We start from the raw sequence: 19,804 nt of genomic DNA on the forward strand, positions 1-19,804 counted from the left end.
TCTCCAACCTTGACTTCACCATCCATGTACTCCAAAGTCACACCTTCACTTTCCTGCCCCATTTCTTTGCCTTAGCTGTTTTTTAGCAGAAGACGAAGGTAACACCCCTCTTTCCAACTCAACAAGATCTCTGCCTCTTCCCTTTCTCCAACCTTGACTTCACCATCCATGTACTCCAAAGTCACACCTTCACTTTCCTGCCCCATTTCTTTGCCTTAGCTGTTTTTTAGCAGAAGACGAAGGTAACACCCCTCTTTACAACTCAACAAGATCTCTGCATTGCATAGTTGTCACACCAAATAGTTGTCACATCAAATATGTTAGTAGGGTCCAGCTTTAGTGGTATAAAGAGAGGTTTCATGCAAGATCCATCAAGGTCGCAATCGTTAAAGCTACTCATTGTACATTTTGTGCAATCGTTAAAGCTACTCATCATTCATTTTCGGCTTATAATTAGTCCAGTGTTAATACTAAGCTCTAATACCACTCTGTAATGCATACCCTTGCCTTCGTAGATCGTTGTTGCACCAACCTCCAAATTTTACCTCCATTCCAACCTAAACAGGTTGGCTTGGGAACCGAGTATACGATCTATTGATGCATACTTTGAAAGAAATAATACAACTGTGTAACGATAGACACATGTATTTATATGGATAGGTGTGTTTATATTGAAAAGAGGGTATCAAATTATATAATTTTTTAATAAATATTACATACATGTTCAAGATTTAATTAAAAAAAAAATTGACATAATGGAAAAATGAAAAATTGTGATGAAATTTATTAAGTTGCTTTGTATAAATGGAAATTTGTATAAATAGGGATTTGTGATTATTTACTTTAATAAAATGTTTTTTAACCATATAGCTAATTTCCAACCCTAAGATTTGCATTCTTGCCGACCGTATTGCATAATTGACTATTTTTCTTGGTTGCATTGTTCTCCTAAGCCTATAGCATACTTCAGCGATTTAACTTAAATGACTGAGCTAGTTCCTCTTAAACAAATTTGACAAGAAAGTACTTATATTAACAACATTATGATTTCTCACACAAAAATAAACAAATAAATGCAGCTACACATGTCAAAGCTCAACTTCATGCAAATCATAAACAAAGCAAGCTCGGTTGTTGCTGACAGGAATTTCAGAACAACCAACTTCCATATACTAGATTTAGGTAAAAACATGTTTTCATGTTACAGGTTGGAATATAATATTTTGGGTCCTTTTATTTTGAGATATTCAACAGCTAATTTTAGGACGGATTCGCGAGATTACTTTATAATTTGCACTGTCATAATGTGTTCTGTAAATTTAAAAGTAACACGACACATTTAAACTTACTAATGCATAACTTAGTTCAGCTCCGATATAAAATAAAGTGCATCGTTTGCAATTCTCTATTCAAATGTTCTGAATATTTCTATTGTTCAAACCAGATACTTATTCAAATGAGCATCAACTTGGATTTATAAGAGAAAACATCTAGATATATTTTCAGAGAATATAGCGACCCATTAGGAGCTCAGCATTCTCTTATTTTCAGACCCATATATCTGAAGTGCAGTCACCTCCTGGATACCTCATTTCATGAGCAAGAGCAGGTCCATCTGGTTCAGTTTCAAAATCTACAAAGAAGTTAGAATTTACAGCAAGCCCACCCTTCTCTGTATCGCAATCAATCTGCAACATATGAGAGCCTTTCTCGATAAGTTCCGGGTAGAACTGACGGTCCCAGGCACTAAACAGAGAGTTTGTCACGTAAAGTCGTTTCCCATCCAAACTCAGCTGAATCATCTGTGGTCCGCCCCTCAAACGCTTACCCTGCAATTACACATCTTAGATAGTCACTTTCTTGAATCTCAAAGAAAACATCCTTGATGACGCAGGTAAGTGGCAAGGTCAGATGTTTACTTAGATGCTAAATATTTAATGCACAGTTCGTGAAAGTATATCCACACAGCAATATATATTGGGTTTTACCCATCCACCAAACTATGAATAAACATTTGCTTCTATGATGAGTGTATGTAGCATATGCACCAGTGTGTGTACACAAGTATATGCATGTATGCATGCTGCTGTATGTGTATGTCAGCATGCATGATACGTATATGGGGAAGAGAGGGAGAGAGAGAGAGAGCGCACTTGAACATCTGGAACATCAGACTGCCATTGTTGTCCATTTTCTTTTTCAACCGTAACTTTGCTTCCTTTTCTAATTAGACCCCCCACCCACACTTGGCCAACCAACACAGGCTTCTTAGGATCTTCGATGTTGTATTGTCGAATGTCCCCATGCAGCCAATTTACAAAATAAAGATATCGATCATCCAAGGAGATAAGAAGATCAGTTATCAAGCCAGGCATTTCTGGCAGGACCCAGTTTTGTACCTTAAGTGGTGGTACTGAAATTACAACCTGGCAACAACACAAGTCACAATTTAAAAATTTCTTGATCCAATTCTGAAGTTTAGGAACAAACATTGTGCTGACTGTTTTTTGTGCATGCACACAATCCTTTTGTGCTGACTGTTTTTTGTGCATGAACACAATCCTTTCAATCCAACCTCAACATCTCAAGAAACGGATCCATTATTGCTTTGAGAAAAGCCGAATAGTATGTGCAACACATCTTCAATTCACCGAAAGTAGTGGCATTCATTCAAACTATGATGTTACGTACCTCATGGTCCCATGATCCATCTGTTGTCTTGAAAAAACGCACCATATTGCCACTTAAAGCACATCCTACATAGCCTGTATCTTTTGATGGGTCATGGAGAAATCTTACCTGTAAAATTGCGTGTAACATAAGCACTTGCACAAACTTGGAGGCATGGTGGTATGAACAAATAATTGCAATACTTATGATTGACAATGAATCACATTATCACTCAACTACCTCATTTGGTCTTTAATTAGGTTCCCTCCTATCAGGGAAATCTACTTTCGACTGAGAATGGAGAACGTGTGTGTATGTGGGTGACACAGAGAAAGAGAGTGTTTAGCCTCCTGTCTAAATGCATACCTCCAGTGGTATGAGTCCTTCATTACCCAGGTCAATTGTTTGCTTTAATGTACCATCAGGCCAACTATACACAAATAAGTGCTTGCCATATAAGTCTTCCGCAACATGTTGAGGATTGAATCCTTTTGTAAAAGCTGCAGGTGCCCCCCAGGATGAACTAATCATTGTCTTGTGTCGTGGTTGGTACCAAAAGTCATAGCCAAACTTAGGACTGTCACCTGGTTTTTCCCACCTGGAAATATGAATCACTAAGAAGTTACTATTGTTCATCACTTATAAACAACAAAGAATCCATGCACTATCACTTAAAACCCTCTATATATGTGACACGCAGATGTACAAGAATGAAAAAAGGTATTAATCATGATCAACAACGATATACTTGAGTAATTAGGACTTAGAAGCAGTTAATTCCGTCATATTGCATACTCAAAAGAAACTTAATTTGGAACTCCAAAACTAAAGAAATTTGTTTATCGTCATGAACTAGGAGATCAGACATGGGACTTGCTTAGTTCTACCATGAGCAAGTTGAGATGAGGAGGTTTTCCAAACAAGAATTTTTAGAAACTTGAATAAATTATAGTTAACTTGTTTCTTCACAAACAAGTTCCATCATCTATAGCAAATATCAAACTTAATGATCTACATGTGATCAAACTTGAGTCTTTGATCCAAATCTCTTCAGCTACCAAAATTAACCAAGATCTTTTACTTTTGTGATGTTAGCATAATTGCATGTTAAAGAGTATGAAAAACCACATGTGCATAGTTTAAAGAAGAGGAAACATATTGACGACCATCAAATCAAGAACACACACAAGTTGATAACGGAGTTCACCCAGTGTGAGTTACGTCTTTGGGCCCGGTGTCAAGAGTGGGGAGGCCGCTTCATTAAATGTTGCAAGATGATGATGAGTACATGATGTATTCTTTGTCGTTACAAGGATAAACTCTCTCAACTAGAGTGGCATGTCTCTCCACAAGACTTTCCCCTATAGGAACTCTCACTCATATGGGCCATCCTTTGGCATGAAAAGATGTCTAATTCTCACATGAAGTGGCATACAAGTATCCTGCAACAGAATGGTAAACAAGGATGTGAACATCAAAAACATCATCTCAATAAATCAAAAGAAAAACATGGCATCACTGCATCATATACCTCCACTTCCGGGGATGGCCTGAAAATGCACAACTCTGCTGAAGAAATGGACTGCATCGTTGAATTTGTGGCATGAAATTGTGTCGAATGACTGTAAACTCGACCCCTTTTTGACACCGTCAAAATCTGGACCCTCGAGAATCTCAAAGATTCTTTCTCATTGGTTGACTGGAGTTTTGTTGCTCAGATGACAAATCTGAGTTCACCACTGCGCTCCTTACGAAAAAATGAGTAATTTGAGTATAAAGTCGGCCTAGTTATGAAACTGTCAAAATTCGGCCCTAAGGGAATCTTTTAGATTCCTCATGATTCCACAAAGATTCCTCTTTGCATGTTCACTGACGATCTGCTGCTCAGATCTGAAAACTAATCACACCATCAAACTCCTAGTGAAATTATGGTTTGTTTGAGTATAAAGTTGGCATGATTCTGTCACTATGAAAATTTGGCCCCAAGGGAATCTCAAAGATTCCTCAAAAGCACCAAAAAGATTCTCTATAGAATATTCCCTATCTCGGGAACTTGCTACATGGTTCCATCTCTCAGTTCTGGGTCATTGTGTCGAGGTTCGGCTCTGCGACGTTCCCTCTCCTCTCGGGCTTTGTTGGCTAATTGTTAGTCCTAATCCTCGTATAAATAGAGGATAGGCTCATTGTATTGGATCATCATCACTTGTGACTATTTCGTCCCTCTTGGAGAATTTCAACCTTCTTATTTTCTTGTGGAGATGTGACTCTCTGGTGTACTTTTCTATTTGGAGCTATCTCTTTGGTCTTGGAGATGTTACTTTGGAGCAATAAAAGTTTGTACATGCATTGTATCTTGTAAGTGTGCCTTGGATTTGATAAATTTTTATTATTGTGTCTAATGTATGGAATGGTTAATTATCTAGGGTTTCTATTGTGCTAGTTATTGTTCAAAATCAATGTATGGAATTTAGATGATAGCATTGTATGCATTACTCACTAGTATAATATGAATGGCAATCCCATTGGTGAATCTTTAAACTAACTCTCCCAACTGATTTCACTCCCTCACAAAAGTAATAGCTAGGGTTTTGAGACCTAGGGTTTCATTATTCCCTTACTCCTTGCCAAGATTTAGCATATTTTACACTCCCATAGACTCCATCATCCCAAGGACTAGGCACTGGCCTTATCACTTTGTTGATCACCTACAAAATTTACCATAAATCTGATTTTCTCTCTCCTAATCTGATTTTTGGCCCCTCAAGGATAAGCCGCTAGCTAGGGCTAGGGCACGAATTGGACTAGGGTTGAAATCGTTGGCTTGTGGAAGGATTCAACATTGGAAGGAGTGTTGGTTGCCTCAAAATCAGCCCCTTTTAGTGGCTAATTTATCCATTTCAAAGCTAAATTCTTTTGCCCTAGGTAAATCTTGCCCTAGAAAAGCCCTAGTTTGCCCTAGGCTTCAACTTGGGGCTTATTGAAGGCTTCTTGTTCCATTGGTTGCTAATATTCATTGTTTGGAAGCCTTTTCTTGGCCTTGTGATTCTAGGTTGATCCATTAGGCTTGCTATTCATCAAGCCCTAGATCATTTGTGCCCTAAATAGGCTATATTGGAGGATGTGAATTGCCTTATCTTGCTTGTTGAGCCTTGTCCTTAGGAAGAGTTTTCCTCTATAAGCCTATCTTGTCACCTTATTCCTTGGACTTAGCATATCTCTCATAGGTGACCTACTAAAGGGAAGCCTCCCTAGTGGTGAAAGTCCACAAAAGAGCATGAGGTAGTGGTTATGGAGACAGTGAGCCACACTTCATTGTTGTATGTTGGTCTAGTTTTTGCTTTGTAAGTTTTCCCCTCACAAGTCCAGCTAGATTTTGAGGCAACAACCTGAACTTGAAGCAATGTTCAATAATGAAAATTATTTTGTTGCAGATACCTTAATTCAATGAAAATTTCAGCAATGTTATCGCAGAGTTCATTTCAAGATTTTTAAGTTAATTATGCTTTTGAACAGATGGAAAATTACTAAACAAGTGTGAGTGTCAAAAAGGGGGCCCTAACAAATTGAGAATTTAAGTACAATATGTATTCAAGGTTGCTAACAAGTTGGAACAGAGAAAACTTAGTTAACTCTATGTTGTATTCATCAAGGTAAGATACTTAGGGAAGGCATAAAGAGAAATATGGATATGCATGGAAAGGTTATGGAAGTAAAGAGATATAGATGCCTCCAATCCATTTTTAGATGCACGATGTTTCTCCGCGGGTGAGAAGCACAATGGGTAGAAATGCAGAAAATCGAAATAAACACACACACCCAAATTGATAGTATCCAATAGTTGAAGTATTGACCATTGATTTGTGATAGCATCGGATATGCTCTAGCCATGAAAATTGGTGGAGAGGCTAAGGCACAAAAGATCTCCAAGACCCAGAAATCATTTGGGGAAATTCCACCCAGTTGGAGAGATATTAAAATAATTAATATTTTTAACGGGGTTCCTAAGTCTAAACTTAGAAAAATTAAAATATTAATGGGTATTAATATAAAACTGGGTGAGAATGTTCTAAATGACATGGATCAAGCCAAAGGCCCAAATCTAATCTTAGCCGTTGATTAGGGACTTAATCTTGGTCGTTGAAGACTCAATAGGGAAAGTATAAGAAGAGGCTTGCGAGTCAGTTGGAGATACACCATATTGATCAGTCAGTTCGATTTTCTGGAGTGGGGTTTGCTGAGAGAATCGAACTAGTGATCTGTTGCAGTGAGGGGCAGTTCGGCACGAGGCCGAGAATACATAGCAAAGAGGCAGAGATAGTGCTAGAGAGACAGCGCAGAGCCTGGGAAGGCTGACGCAGAGGCAGCTGGGACTTACGCAGAGGCTGAGGAGGCCAGCGTGGGTGATGCAGAGGGTCAGAGGGTTGACGCAGAGAGCCAAGAGGTTGACGCAGAGGCATCAGTAGTTGCGCAGAGGCTAGCAGAGCTGACGCAGGGCCAAGAGGCAGCGCTAGGTGATTTTCGTGGGGCAGACTAAGTGCTGGTGAGCTGGGAAGGGTGACGCAATCCCTGCAGAGTGACGCAGAGCAGTAGAGAAGCTTGGAGCAGCTTTCGTTGTCCAGCTAAGGAGTTGCCATAGTTGTTGTGGGATCGTTCATCCGGTGACTGATCAGCCGGAATATCTGTCTCCAAGGAGAGGTACTTTTGCCGAGGGCATTCTCTGTTGGGTGAGCCATTTTTGGCACCCTAGTTGTATTCAGAAACTGCATAATAATAAAACTCATATCTGTTGCACCAGTTTTCCCGCATTGGGTTTTTCCGGGGATGATTGTCCAAAAATAACAGTGTCCCTTGTGTGTTTGTCTCAGTTATTTCAGTTGCTGATTTGTATATGTGTTAAGGCTGCATTTGTGTTTATTTTCGGTATTTATATTTATAAATAACTTGTTAATGAAAAGAACAAGTAGGAGAAAATAAACCAAATAATGCAGGAAGGATTTCTGACGTGTCAAACTCAGAAATTTCAACACTGATATCAATAAAGAGTTCACTTTTCATGAACCAACACCCTTCTCCACAGAGGAATTTAATCCAAAGAAAAAAATATGAACTCTAAAGTTGATTTACCAAACACATTTCTTAAATCTATTTCTGGATATCCATCGAAGTTCTGAACTTACCTTCCTTTAACATTTAAATCTGAGTCTAGAAGCAGAAATCCATTGCCCTCTGCATTCCCATTTTTGCCTCCAAGGCAAGAGATTAAAATATCACCAGATGCAAGGCAATGAGCAGTGTGAGGGTATGCCAACCCAGTCTTGGACAAGATAACTTCTGGCTCCACAGTCTTGTAAATGACTGGGGCTCGTGGATCCTTGGCAGTATCAATAGCATAAATACGACCTGATCTGCAAAAAAAGGAAATTTCAAATTTCAGGGATACTTGGAACTGATAAGTCCACAGAGACTTCGCATCCACTAGAGATCAGAGTTCAAATGTGATTGACAATTAAAATTTTCAGTATGGAAGGAAAGAATGAAGTTGAATTTGTCACAGATAATGAAAACAAGAACAAAGCCTGACAGTCCTATGGTAGTTGTAATTACACTAAAAGTCTAACATCAAATCTCCTGCATAATGAATCTGACAAAACCACCAGATGATAAATCGCTGACTACAAACAAACTAATGCATCAACCCACCAGTTGATTATGTGCTCAAAGGCGTTATAAAACAAGTAAAATAGAAAAATATGTTTATCACTACTGCAAAAGTAGAGATACGAAATATATACTTAAAGTTTCACGACCACTTACACCAATGAAGGTAAGATGAGATAACGCCTTTGAGCAGAAGCATCCCCATGGCAAGAGCTACATGCATTCCAGCCAGAATGATGCAACTCATCACCGAAATTAGTTACGGGCAAGCGATGCACAACCTTTGAATAAGTTGGTGAAGTTGGATCTACATCTACTGTAGCCAAGTAATCCGGCTTCTCTCTTCCAGTTCCTAGACAGCATGACAATTAAATCTAGTAATTTGTCAGCCAATACAGAAATGAAATCCATGTGTCTATATATTCTTTGAAAAGCATAGATGTCAAGGTTATGAATGTGAAAGAAAAATCAGAAAGGTAAAAGGAATAAAATACGATGGAATTTTAGCATGTGTAATACTCTCCAATTGAACTAAGCTGCTGTAGTAAAAATAGAAAAAATGTATATAGCAATTCCTTTAAAATTCTATGATAATGTAGCATGCCAATTGTATGCAAGGGACAAAACTGGGGTAATCAACTTGGTCAAGCAGTGTGTGGTTGAAAGTGAGAATCCATAAAAAAAAATTGAAAGCTTGCAAAGGAATCCTACTACTAAAAGGTTTCTAGCACACTGTAAGCTAGATATCCTCATTGCTCTCACACACATGGTTTCTGGGTTGGAATCTAGACTCCAACCCAATGATAGCTAAGGCTCTGACAGTTTTACTGAGCAGCAGTTAGAAAATTGGTTTTAAGTTTGGCTACCATCCATATTGTAACCTAGGTGTGCGTATGTGTGTGTTTTGTGGGGGTAGGGGGGTGAAGGGATCACAAATTACAATAGTATATTAGCCTATACCATTATATTTGTGTGTGTGTGTACACTGTATACAGAATTCACAACACACACACATATGTTGTGATTTCCATGTATACACACACACACGTGTGTGTGTGTGTGCGCGCGCATGTACACGGAAATCACAACATGTGTGTGTGTGTTGTGATCAAACATTTGTTCTTGCAAGCTGCGAGTGACAAGCTGTGCACCTATCATGCTCATTGAGCTCCTGTGATCTCCACTAATATCTTGAACAGCCTAAGCATGCAAATAATCTTCAAAATTATAAACATTACAGCAAAGCTATAATGCATATATAATGCATGTTGTAATTTCTGTGTGCATATATGTGCGCACGCACACAGAAACCACAACATGTGTGTGTGTGTTGTGATCAGGCATTTGTTCTTGTGAGCTGCAAGTGACAAGCTGTGCACCTATCATGCTCATTGAGCTCCTGTGATCTCCACTAATATCTTGAACAGCCTAAGCATGCAAATCATCTTCGAAATTATAACCATTACAGCAAAGCTATAATATACATATACATATATAGATATGATGTTGTGATTTCTGTGTGCATATATGTGCACACGCACACAGAATCACAACATATGGGTGTGTGTGTGTTGTGAATTATGTGTGTATGTGTGTTGTGATCAGGCATTTGTTCTTGTGAGCTGCAAGTGACAATCTGTGCACCTATCATGCTCATTGAGCTCCTGTGATCTCCACTAATATCTTGAACAGCCTAAGCATGCAAATCATCTTCGATATTATAAGCATTACAGCAAAGCTATAATGCAATGCTGGTTTTCCCTTTAGCCAGGTATGTTTGAGGGGCCAGTTTATGTTCGGGCCTTTCATTTTAACCACCACCCGTGTCATGCGTGATGGCACCTCCAAAAGGGTATTATCATATTTGTAAAAGGGAAGCCTATTCCAATTAGCACAAATCTTGTGGCACTCCCAAGGGCCAAGGTATGAGGTAAAGAGGTTCCTGTCTAGCACAACACCATACTGGTTTGTTATAATATACACCTATGATTACTTTGTTATCATTAAAGGTACACCTAATTATTTTGATAGGAATTCAAATAAGTAGTACAACGCTTGGAAGCTCTGTGATGCACCTTTCTTTAACATGGAATGAACTAAATATATTCTCAGGGATTAACATAGGCAGTGAAAACAGATTTTAGGAAAACTGGGGAAAGAAAACTGTCAAAAGAAACACTTACTCTGCTTTGTAAAGTTCCAAACAGATTTAGGACAGAGAAAAGACGTAATTTTGAAGTATAAATCCCTATAACAGGCATGCTTGCTGAATTCTTAAATTACATCTGTTTCTTGTTAAAATTAACAAAATCCCAACTAGGTCTCCAATGAACCAATTCAACTAGCACTGCTGTAGCATCTCTACGTTCACTGTGGTTATGTTTAGCTCTATTTTTTTCCTACCATACTTTTTTAGCTGTTAAAGTGCAAATATTGAGAATGATACCTCAAGAAATTCAAATAAAAGCCAGCTAAACTGACCAGAGAAATGCCACCAGTAAATTCATGCAAACAGGTTTTCCTCACCTGAAGTCTAGCACAGGGCATCACAAAATGTTATGAAAGACTTAGAATCAGCGCTGTAGACTTAATGCTACACATACATGACCATCCAGTTTTTTCTCTCTTCTCTCACATTGCATCTTGGTAAGATACTGCATATGATATCTCTCTCATACTAAGTTTTGTGAAGGGAGACTTGTTCTTGGCAAAAGAAGGCAGTCTGTGCTTTTCAGATGAAGTTATAGATCAAAAGGAAAAGCAGTTATGCCTAAGTGGAGACTCTAACTTCTACAGGTTGAAAGGTTTGTCGTGGTCTTTCTTCAACCATCTGCCAGTCTCAAGTCCAATAACCTGGTTCATTTCCGACATGAAAAGATAAGTGTTCATGAAAAATGTGCCTTATCTAGCAAGGAACAAAAGTTCTTATGCCTTCAGTGCCATATAACTGCCTTCTATGCTGCTAGTAGCCTTTGCACATATGTTGATAAAATTCTTGCACAAGATCTACTGCCATAGATTGAGATGAACTAGGGACATGCACAAGATGGTGATATACAGGATGAAAGGTGATTATTGTTGAAGAATGTAACTAGGTTCGGTCTTCATCTAAGTCACATGACACGAGGACACGAGACACGGAGGACACGTAAATACGAGTATTCAATATGAAAAACAGCAACCCGGAAACAGGACACGAAGGACACGTTTTATATATATATATATATATATATACCGAAATATAGTTTTTAATCCATATTAAATTGCAGGCTGCAGCTTATCTAATCAAATTAAAATATAATTACTTCAAAGTTCATAGTTCATTTTAAAAAAATAAATAGAATCAGAATTTAGAAATTAGAATGTGATATGCTTGGTCTTGATTCTTGAATGTTCAATGTTCATTGTTCATGTACAAGCACATAAGAAACTACTAACTATAAATTTAGAACTTAGATATTAAAACCGTAAAATGCAGATTTTCCATTAAGTCATCAAAATCAAAATGTATTACTGTTTACATAGATACTGACTCCTGAGAGAATGCCACTGGAAAATACAAAAGAGTAGATACAAAATAAGTAGGAATATCATAGCTCATCACTGTCGTGACTCATCAATGGTACTGGTCATGACTCACGAGTCACTAGCCACTAGCCAGTGAGCCACGAGTCCATGACTCATCACTCTATCAATAGTCCATGTCCTCTATGTCATAATCACCATCACTGCCACTGCCATTTGACTCTACTCCATCCTCCTCCTCTATGCCCAATCCAAGATCTGCTGCTGCATTTGTTGGTGTGGAGGATGACCCCTCAAGATACTCTGGCTCATCATCAAAAGTCACTGGCTCTAGCACTGGGTCATTAAGATCCATGTTGGCTAATGCCAACTCAACACTGTTGTCCAAGCCCATATCATCAGGAAACACATCCCACATCTTTGTCTTTCCCTTCAACCACTCCTGCCTCTGCCTGTAAATAAGACGAAGGTTGGTGTGCACATACACCATTGTCTCCGCCCTGGATTGCTCAAGCTTGCTCTTTTTCAAACTATATAGATTCCCATAAGTGCTCCAATTCCTCTCACAACAAGAAGATGAAGTAATTTGAGAGAGGACCCTCAAGGCTAACTGTTGTAGAATAGGGCATGCTGCCCCATGAGTTGCCCACCAAGCATAGGCATCTTTGACCCCTATCTCCAAGTACATCATACCCCCCAAATCTCCTGGTGCCAGTGGAGAACTCTACAAAGCCTTCCTCCACCTCAAGAAAAGATGCTCTATCCTGAAATATCCTTCTGAATGCTATCTTCCTCCCCTATGAAATCTCTCCATCCATGTGAGGAGGGTATCTGTGTGAGGTCCCACCACAGAGCCACTCTTGACTATAGTACTTGGGATTCAAAGAGTGAGCTAAGCAATGCAAAGGTGTGCAATTCTTATCCCACCTAGAGATAAGAATATCCTGTATGGTGGACCATAAGCTCTTTGCTGATGTCTCATATCCAGGGCACTCATTCTCCATAACAATAGTCTTCACAAACTCAATCATGGAATCCCAACCCTCATAAACCTCTCCTAAGATGGGTTGGTCCGTGTCTGCAAACCACAAGAAAGAAATGATAGGGTTCATGATCTTTATGGTAAGATCCACCCTCTCCCACCAACCATCATCTAACATTGTGTCCTTTACCTTTTTTGAAGCAATTTGATCCGTCTTTCTCCAAAAAGACCAAAGATCTGAAATAACCATGGCCCCAAGAGCGGCCTTCACCTCCTTCAACCTCTTAAGCATGATGAATGAGGAAGCAAACTGAGTATCTGCAATCTTCAACAATGATAGATGTGTGTACTCTTTATATATTGTGAGGGCATTGGTATGGTTTTGTACAAAATTTCGGATATGGCATGCATCCTCAATAAGATTGCCAATCCATGTCACATCTGAAGCAATAGATTTGAGCGCTAAATTCAAAGAATGAACAATGCATGGTGTCCAAAATATTTGTGGATATTTAGTTTCCACAATCAAGCCAGCAACTTTGCAAACAGGTGCATTATCTGTGATGATTTGCACACAACTTTCAACGCCTACATCTTCAATAACTTTAATAAACAGCTCACCCATATATTGTGCATCCTTGTATTGTCCAAGAGCATCAACTGCTTTCAAGAAGACTGATCCATTTTGAGAATATACCATGAAATTGATGAGAGGATGGCGTGTTGTATCTGTCCATCCATCAGAAACAATACTGACACCAGATGAGATCCATGATGATTTAATAGGTTGTAGAATTTTATCCACCTCCTTCCTTGCCTTAACCAACAATGTGGTTCTAAGCTTCTCTGAACTTGGAGGCACATACCCAATTGGAGCCATATCAACTAGAGCTCGACACATCTCAATAAACAAAGGAGACCGTGCAACATTAAAAGAAATGAAGTTGAGATAGAAAAAGAATGCCATTGTAAGATCAACCTCATCTCGCTTCTCACGCTGAAAAATCTTGTCCATTGGACCACCACAAGTTTGGGCTGCCCTCTTTTTTGTTGGCTGAATTTCAGCCCCTCTCCCAAATCTACTACTATTAGCATTCCTCAAGAATGGAAGAGGATCTTCATTTTTTCTAATTTTCCTGCTTGCTACCACCACATTCCCAAAGCCAGTTGCATCCTCCCTTTCCAAATCCATTCTTTCTTTAGGACTGATCTTTTTGCATGCTCCAATTCCACAAGGAAGGCCCAACAAATGGCCCTTAACTCGAAAGTAAGTGCTCTTAAATTCACCCTTGCAGAAATTACAAGACCAAAGCACATTCCCTCCCGCACCAACCTTTGGCCCTTGTTTCTTGGTTACATACTTCCATAGAGGGTATTTTCTTAGTTGTGCTTGTTGTCTTGCTACAACAGCATCATATGTTAATGTCGGCTGAGAAGCACCTAAAGCTTCACTTGAAGCACTTGGGGCACTATGACCAACAGAAGGTGAAACAGAAAAACTTGGAGGGGGGGACCACGAAAAGCACCACCCTTGTCTTTCCTTTGACCTCTGCCAGCTGCCTTGGATGATTGAGCCATTAATCTTCTTGCTGTTATAAAGTCCACACTCCACGGGTGTAATAAAAATGACTTGCAAGTGCAAGTTGTCAGTTGCAAGTTGCAACAGTCGCCAAATCCTTCACCTACAAAAAAAAATGATTAAACAATTAGCTATATATAGATATGTACTTTGATATTAAATTGTTAAACAGTAGGTACACTACATGCTAGCTCTTTTGATATAATCGTAACTAGAACAAATTTGATTTCAAAAACCAAAGAAAATTAATAGCTCGAATGAAAACCTAGTGGGTTGAAAATCGTCTGACATAATCATTATTATATTATCGTAACATTTGATTAGATGACAGTGTGTCTGAGTAGACTTATTTATATTTGTATACCGGCCCCGGAATTCGACAGCGTAAGCTGCACACAGAATGGTATTAAGACACCATAATAGTTAAGGTATTTTAAATAGAGAGAGAAATAGTGTAGTAATCAGGCAGGTGATACGTAGCCATACAGTATGCAATCTCGGATGTTTCCTTTTATGTTTACATAATTTCTGAGGACACCTTCTCGGGCAAAGCCTGCCTTGTGGAGAACCCTTTGGGAAGCCACATTTTCTGGCAGAACCAGATATACAGTTTCCCTCAACTGTATATATATTGTTTCACTAGAACTGGTTTGCTAGATACAAAAGAAGAGGAAAAATCCTAGGTGTAGAGAATGGTGACGATGGTCATCTTATTTTATTATAGCCTCAGGCCCTCAGCTAGTCATTGTAACGAATCAAATGCATTTTTAACGGGCTTGCCACTTAAGTTTTAACTGTGTCTATGACATATGGTCTATGGCTTACCTGATCCTCACACACGCTGCCAAGTTGCCAAACTTTCCAGTGACCAAACGGCTCCACGGAGATGACTCGGCTCCACACGACGATTATACAGCGACGGAGAGCGATGACATCAGAGGAAAATAGCAAAAGAACCCCGAAAAAATAATTACGTGGGCTTTAAAGCTATTGATTTTGTGGGGTACGTATTCAACTGGAGAAAAAACGTTAGGGCAACGTTTTTTAGACTCAGAAAACTCGTTTTCCATTACTAGGACACGAAGAAAATGACAGAGTACGTTTTATGTTTTCCAGGACATGTTCAAAAACGTTTTCGGCACGTTTTAGGGCATTTTTCATGTCCGACACATTAAATATGGGACACAAGACCTTTGAGGACGTGTCCTGTGACTTAGGTCTTCATAAATGTATTTGAGTCATTATGTAATGTACTTGTCAAAAGAATAAAGAAAAAAAATTATTATTGTATCAATGACTTATTAAAGCATGGGTTTCATGCTTGGGTCATCATTATATTAGTCAAAGTCCCCATTGTGGACTCCTAGGATTAATATTGAGTCAATAGAGTCATTGTACAATTAAAGAGACCCTTCTTGGGCTTTGGAATCATGTAAAAAGGTTTATTATTGAGTAAAATATGATTTATGTAACCTCCACACCAAGTCGGCCTAATGGAGATCAAGTCGGCCTAAAGGACACCTATTCGACCTCACCTAGAGCCTATAAAAGGAAGGAGATCAAATTCATTTGGAGTATCTCATCTCAAGCTAGTTCGATATCTCTCTAGAAGCCAAAAAAAGTGGATCAAGGAAGCCAAAAGGAGTGCGAGTTGGGTCAAGGTCAAAGAGAAGGAAGAAATCGAAGTTTTGGTGCTACTCTCTCTCTCTTTCGTGCCCTAGTTTGGGAGATTGAAGTCTTCCAAGTGTTGTTGCTGCTAATTGTTGCCTGATGCCGTAAGTTGCTGCATAGTCGAAGTTGCTAGGGTGGAAGTGTTGTTGCAAAGGGGTCGAAGATCTAGAAGGGTTGACTTGGTGTGGAGGGAAGGTTTGGTCTATGTCTAGGTTGAAGAGTCTCAAAGAAAACTATTGAAAGAAGAGAATTTTTGACTAGGTTTTCCCCTCAAGGGGGGTTTTGCCCTAACATAGTGCCTACATCTTGTGTCTTGTGTTTTTGTGATCTTCATACACACATAATATGGTAATTGCTTGATGAAAGATAAGATAATAAATAAGTAAAAGAAGCCAACATAACTCACAAGTAATTATCAAGAAAGAGGAATCAAACCCTAATCTACTTGCATTGATTTCTCAACATGGTATCAGAGCTAAGGTCAGGAAAGGTTGAAGATCACTTTGTTGGCTCAAAAGGCATGGACATGGATTCTCCCATTTTTGATAAACTATATGAGAATGAGTATCAACATTGTTGGAAGCTGGATCAAGAAGGTTGACATGCTACAAAGATGAGTTTGAAGCCCAAACTACTAAGTTGATCCAAGTCTAGTCTAAAAATTTTGAGCACTAATCCGAGATCTAAAAACATTCATTTGAAGACTATGAAAGGAATCTGAACTCTGTCCTATAGGAACTCTAGCCTTGAGGATCTGAATTGATAGTCTGAGGTACTAGCTCAAGGAAATCAAGTAAGTATTGTCTATCAATCAAAGGTATGTAAACACAAGGTACGTATGCTCATAAGCTTTTAGATTTTCAATATATCTAATCTTAAATGGTTCATACAATCCTTGTTTATAGCTAGTCTAGGGTAAAGATTGTAATCCCTAGATAACATACGAAAATCTCATATTAGAACCTTAATCCTTATCTTCTAGGGTTCACAAGTAATCTAGGATGTCAAGTAAAAGTCCTAATATTGATTGAAGGAATAACTTGAGTTTCAATATCATAGGATTCCATCCTCCATGGTTACGTAGAAGATCTAACTTGAGAAATTGAATCATGTTCTTGGTATCACATGTTTTGCTTGAAAGTATGTATTATAAGTATAAAAGATCATGGCTTAATACAAAGAGAACACTTCAAGGAATCCTTACAAGGTTTGTCAAGGAACATCTCCAGGTATGTCTTAGACTATACACCTTATAAAATTCTCTTAATATAAAAAGTACGTTCATCTTATTTTGAAATTTGTATTACTAACATCTTTTTGTCTAGCTTCCTTGAATCTTAAAGATTCTTGATTGGGTGATTCATCATTAGATAAATCTACCCTCCTCAAATCCTTAATTGTTCTCATAGAACCCTAGAAAGGTTCTCTAGAAAACCCTAACTTAAAGGTATGCTAATGATAATGTATGAAACCCTAATCTGCTTAGGATTATTGAAAGAAAATGTCTAATGTTTTGAAGAAGTCTAAAATAACTAGTTGATGTTGTGATGATGTCTTGTTTGGGGTTTTGGTATGATTATGGAAACCCTAACTTGTATGATTATGGAAACCCTAACTTGTTAGGGTTGAATGATAATGTCTAAAATCCCGAAACTTCGAAGTATTGGAAATTTAGGGTTTGCTATGTTCTTATATTGAAACCCTAGCTCATTAGGGTTTGGTGGAATGTGTAAGCAAGACCCTTATAATGTCTTAGAAATGATTTCCTTGGGATGTGTGTGTTTGTCCGATCAAACCCTAGTCTAATCAAGTTTGTTATATGTCTAACTCTTATTGATATTTGTGAAGTTGGGCTTGACAAACACATGATATGAAATGTCTTTACATGATGATGAAGTCCTAGATGTATGAGTTGACTTGTTTATCGGTGGTCATTAATCCTAGGGTTTGGAACTAAGCCCTAGTCGAAGTTTGTTTCTCTAGAATGATAGTATTTGTGCATTCTAGGGTTGGAGTTAAACCTTGTTGGCATTATGACACAGGTTTGGCGCTACGGCACAGGTGTTGTCCTTGATGGCAACTCACTCTAATGACAGATCACAATTCAGGTTCTCAGAATGAAAGAAAAAGATATATACACAGGTTCCCATTGACCAAGCCGCGTACACACGCGGGTCAGACGATCAAAAGACGTGTATGCGTATACACGCACTTTCACGCAAGGCAAAGTGCGTACATGTGGGAGAACTTATTTTTGGTCCGTGGTATTTAGTCCTTGGTATTTGAACCTATGGTTTTGGACCATGGTATCTCATCCAAAGTGTTGAACCCAAGTATTGGGTCCATGGTATTGATTCTTTATGGTTTTGGACCATGGTATTGTGTAAGGCCTAAGACTATAAAAGGGGAAGGAGATCATTAAGCAAGAACACTTACTGAAGTATTGAATATCTTATGAAAGGCAAGATCTAGAACACTGGTCTTTGGGTTGTGGTGCATAGCTGGATCTGAATCAAGGAGGAACCTAAGCGCAAGGAGAAGGATAAGTTGATGGGTCAAAATCCTAAGGCTTGAATATTAGTATCTTTGTGTGATTTTGATCTGTTATATTTGGCGCATGACTTGATCTATAAATCTGATAATCTGGGTATAACTGATGTCTGAATATTTGAAAGAATGAATTATCTTTTATAGATCTGTACGCAGGTTCAGTGAAGCAAAGGCGCGTATACACGCTGATTCGGTAATTCAAAATAGCGTATACGCAGGTTGGCCTTGATTAAGCAGCGTATGCATGCAGGTTGTACACATTGAAGTAGCGTACGTCCTTTTGAAATATGTTTTAGCTACTTCTGTTTATTGCTGCAGTATTCTGGGTTCAGAATTGGTGTCTGGTTACTGTTACTGTGTTCTGGGTACAGCTGTCAAAGAAGTGACTATTTGATTCAGTTTTGTTTGGTGCAAAGGAGATTGATTGACGTAGATATTCTTGATGTTTGATTGATGTTATTCATGGATCCACTCTGAAAATTTATGAAACGTGATCCCTGGAAGAAAGAGAAGGTTGCAGCATTCTGTAGGTCAGCACCTACGTACTAGTACCTCAGCTAGTACAAGAGCTAAGGGGGTTGTAGCTCCCTTCCAGGAGAATCTAGAGAACGAGAGAAGGTCGCAGCCTTCTACAGGTAGAAGCCTGTGTACTGGTATAAGTCTGCACCAATACAGAAACATTATAAAAAGAAGTTTCTAATTAAAAGAAGATAGAGACGAATTGCAGCAGGTGGTTTTCACCCACATTGGGTTTCCACCTTATATCTTGTGTTCTTGTGTGTGATTGTCTTCTGCTCTGTTTTACTGTTCCTAGTTACTGTTTATATGGTTCTGATGCACAGATTAATGATCAACATCTGAAGAATAAATTAAATTATAAGTCTGCAGGGTATACGTTGGTTTCCTTATCTGTAGTTGCGTATATACGCAGTTTTCACTAACTGAAGTAGCGTATATGATCTGGTTGTGAAATGAAAAATAATTGACTTGATAATACTGATTCACCCCCCCCTCAGTATTATTTCCAACAATTGGAATCAGAGAAGGTCCTTCAGAAGAAGCTTGATCGCTTGAAGGAAGATCTATCATCATGAGCAACTACGAGAAAGAAGCATCGATCAGGCCACCAATTTTTGATGGGAGCAACTTCATCTATTGGAAGGTAAGAA

The 19,804-nt window shown here is 38.7% G+C and overlaps 1 protein-coding gene across 1 annotated transcript in view; it reads right to left on the minus strand.

Annotated features, from left to right (window-relative positions):
• Positions 1 to 1,377: 1,377 nt before the first annotated feature.
• LOC149224783 (selenium-binding protein 2-like) overlaps positions 1,378 to 19,804 on the minus strand; it is a 53,518-nt gene continuing 35,091 nt past the window's right edge. The window contains exons 3-8 of the mRNA XM_089386257.1: positions 8,485 to 8,680; positions 7,848 to 8,075; positions 3,037 to 3,268; positions 2,692 to 2,799; positions 2,154 to 2,426; positions 1,378 to 1,829 (exon numbers count right to left, since the gene is read on the minus strand). Of these exons, the coding sequence (XP_089242383.1) occupies positions 1,548 to 1,829; positions 2,154 to 2,426; positions 2,692 to 2,799; positions 3,037 to 3,268; positions 7,848 to 8,075; positions 8,485 to 8,680 (1,319 nt within the window). The 3' untranslated portion in view covers positions 1,378 to 1,547. The remainder of the gene's footprint in view (positions 1,830 to 2,153; positions 2,427 to 2,691; positions 2,800 to 3,036; positions 3,269 to 7,847; positions 8,076 to 8,484; positions 8,681 to 19,804) is intronic.

This window comes from Pinus tabuliformis, chromosome Q (genome assembly GCF_031772625.1).
Source record: "Pinus tabuliformis cultivar Carrire ecotype Pingquan chromosome Q, CPIR1, whole genome shotgun sequence".
Taxonomy (NCBI): Eukaryota; Viridiplantae; Streptophyta; class Pinopsida; order Pinales; family Pinaceae; genus Pinus; species Pinus tabuliformis.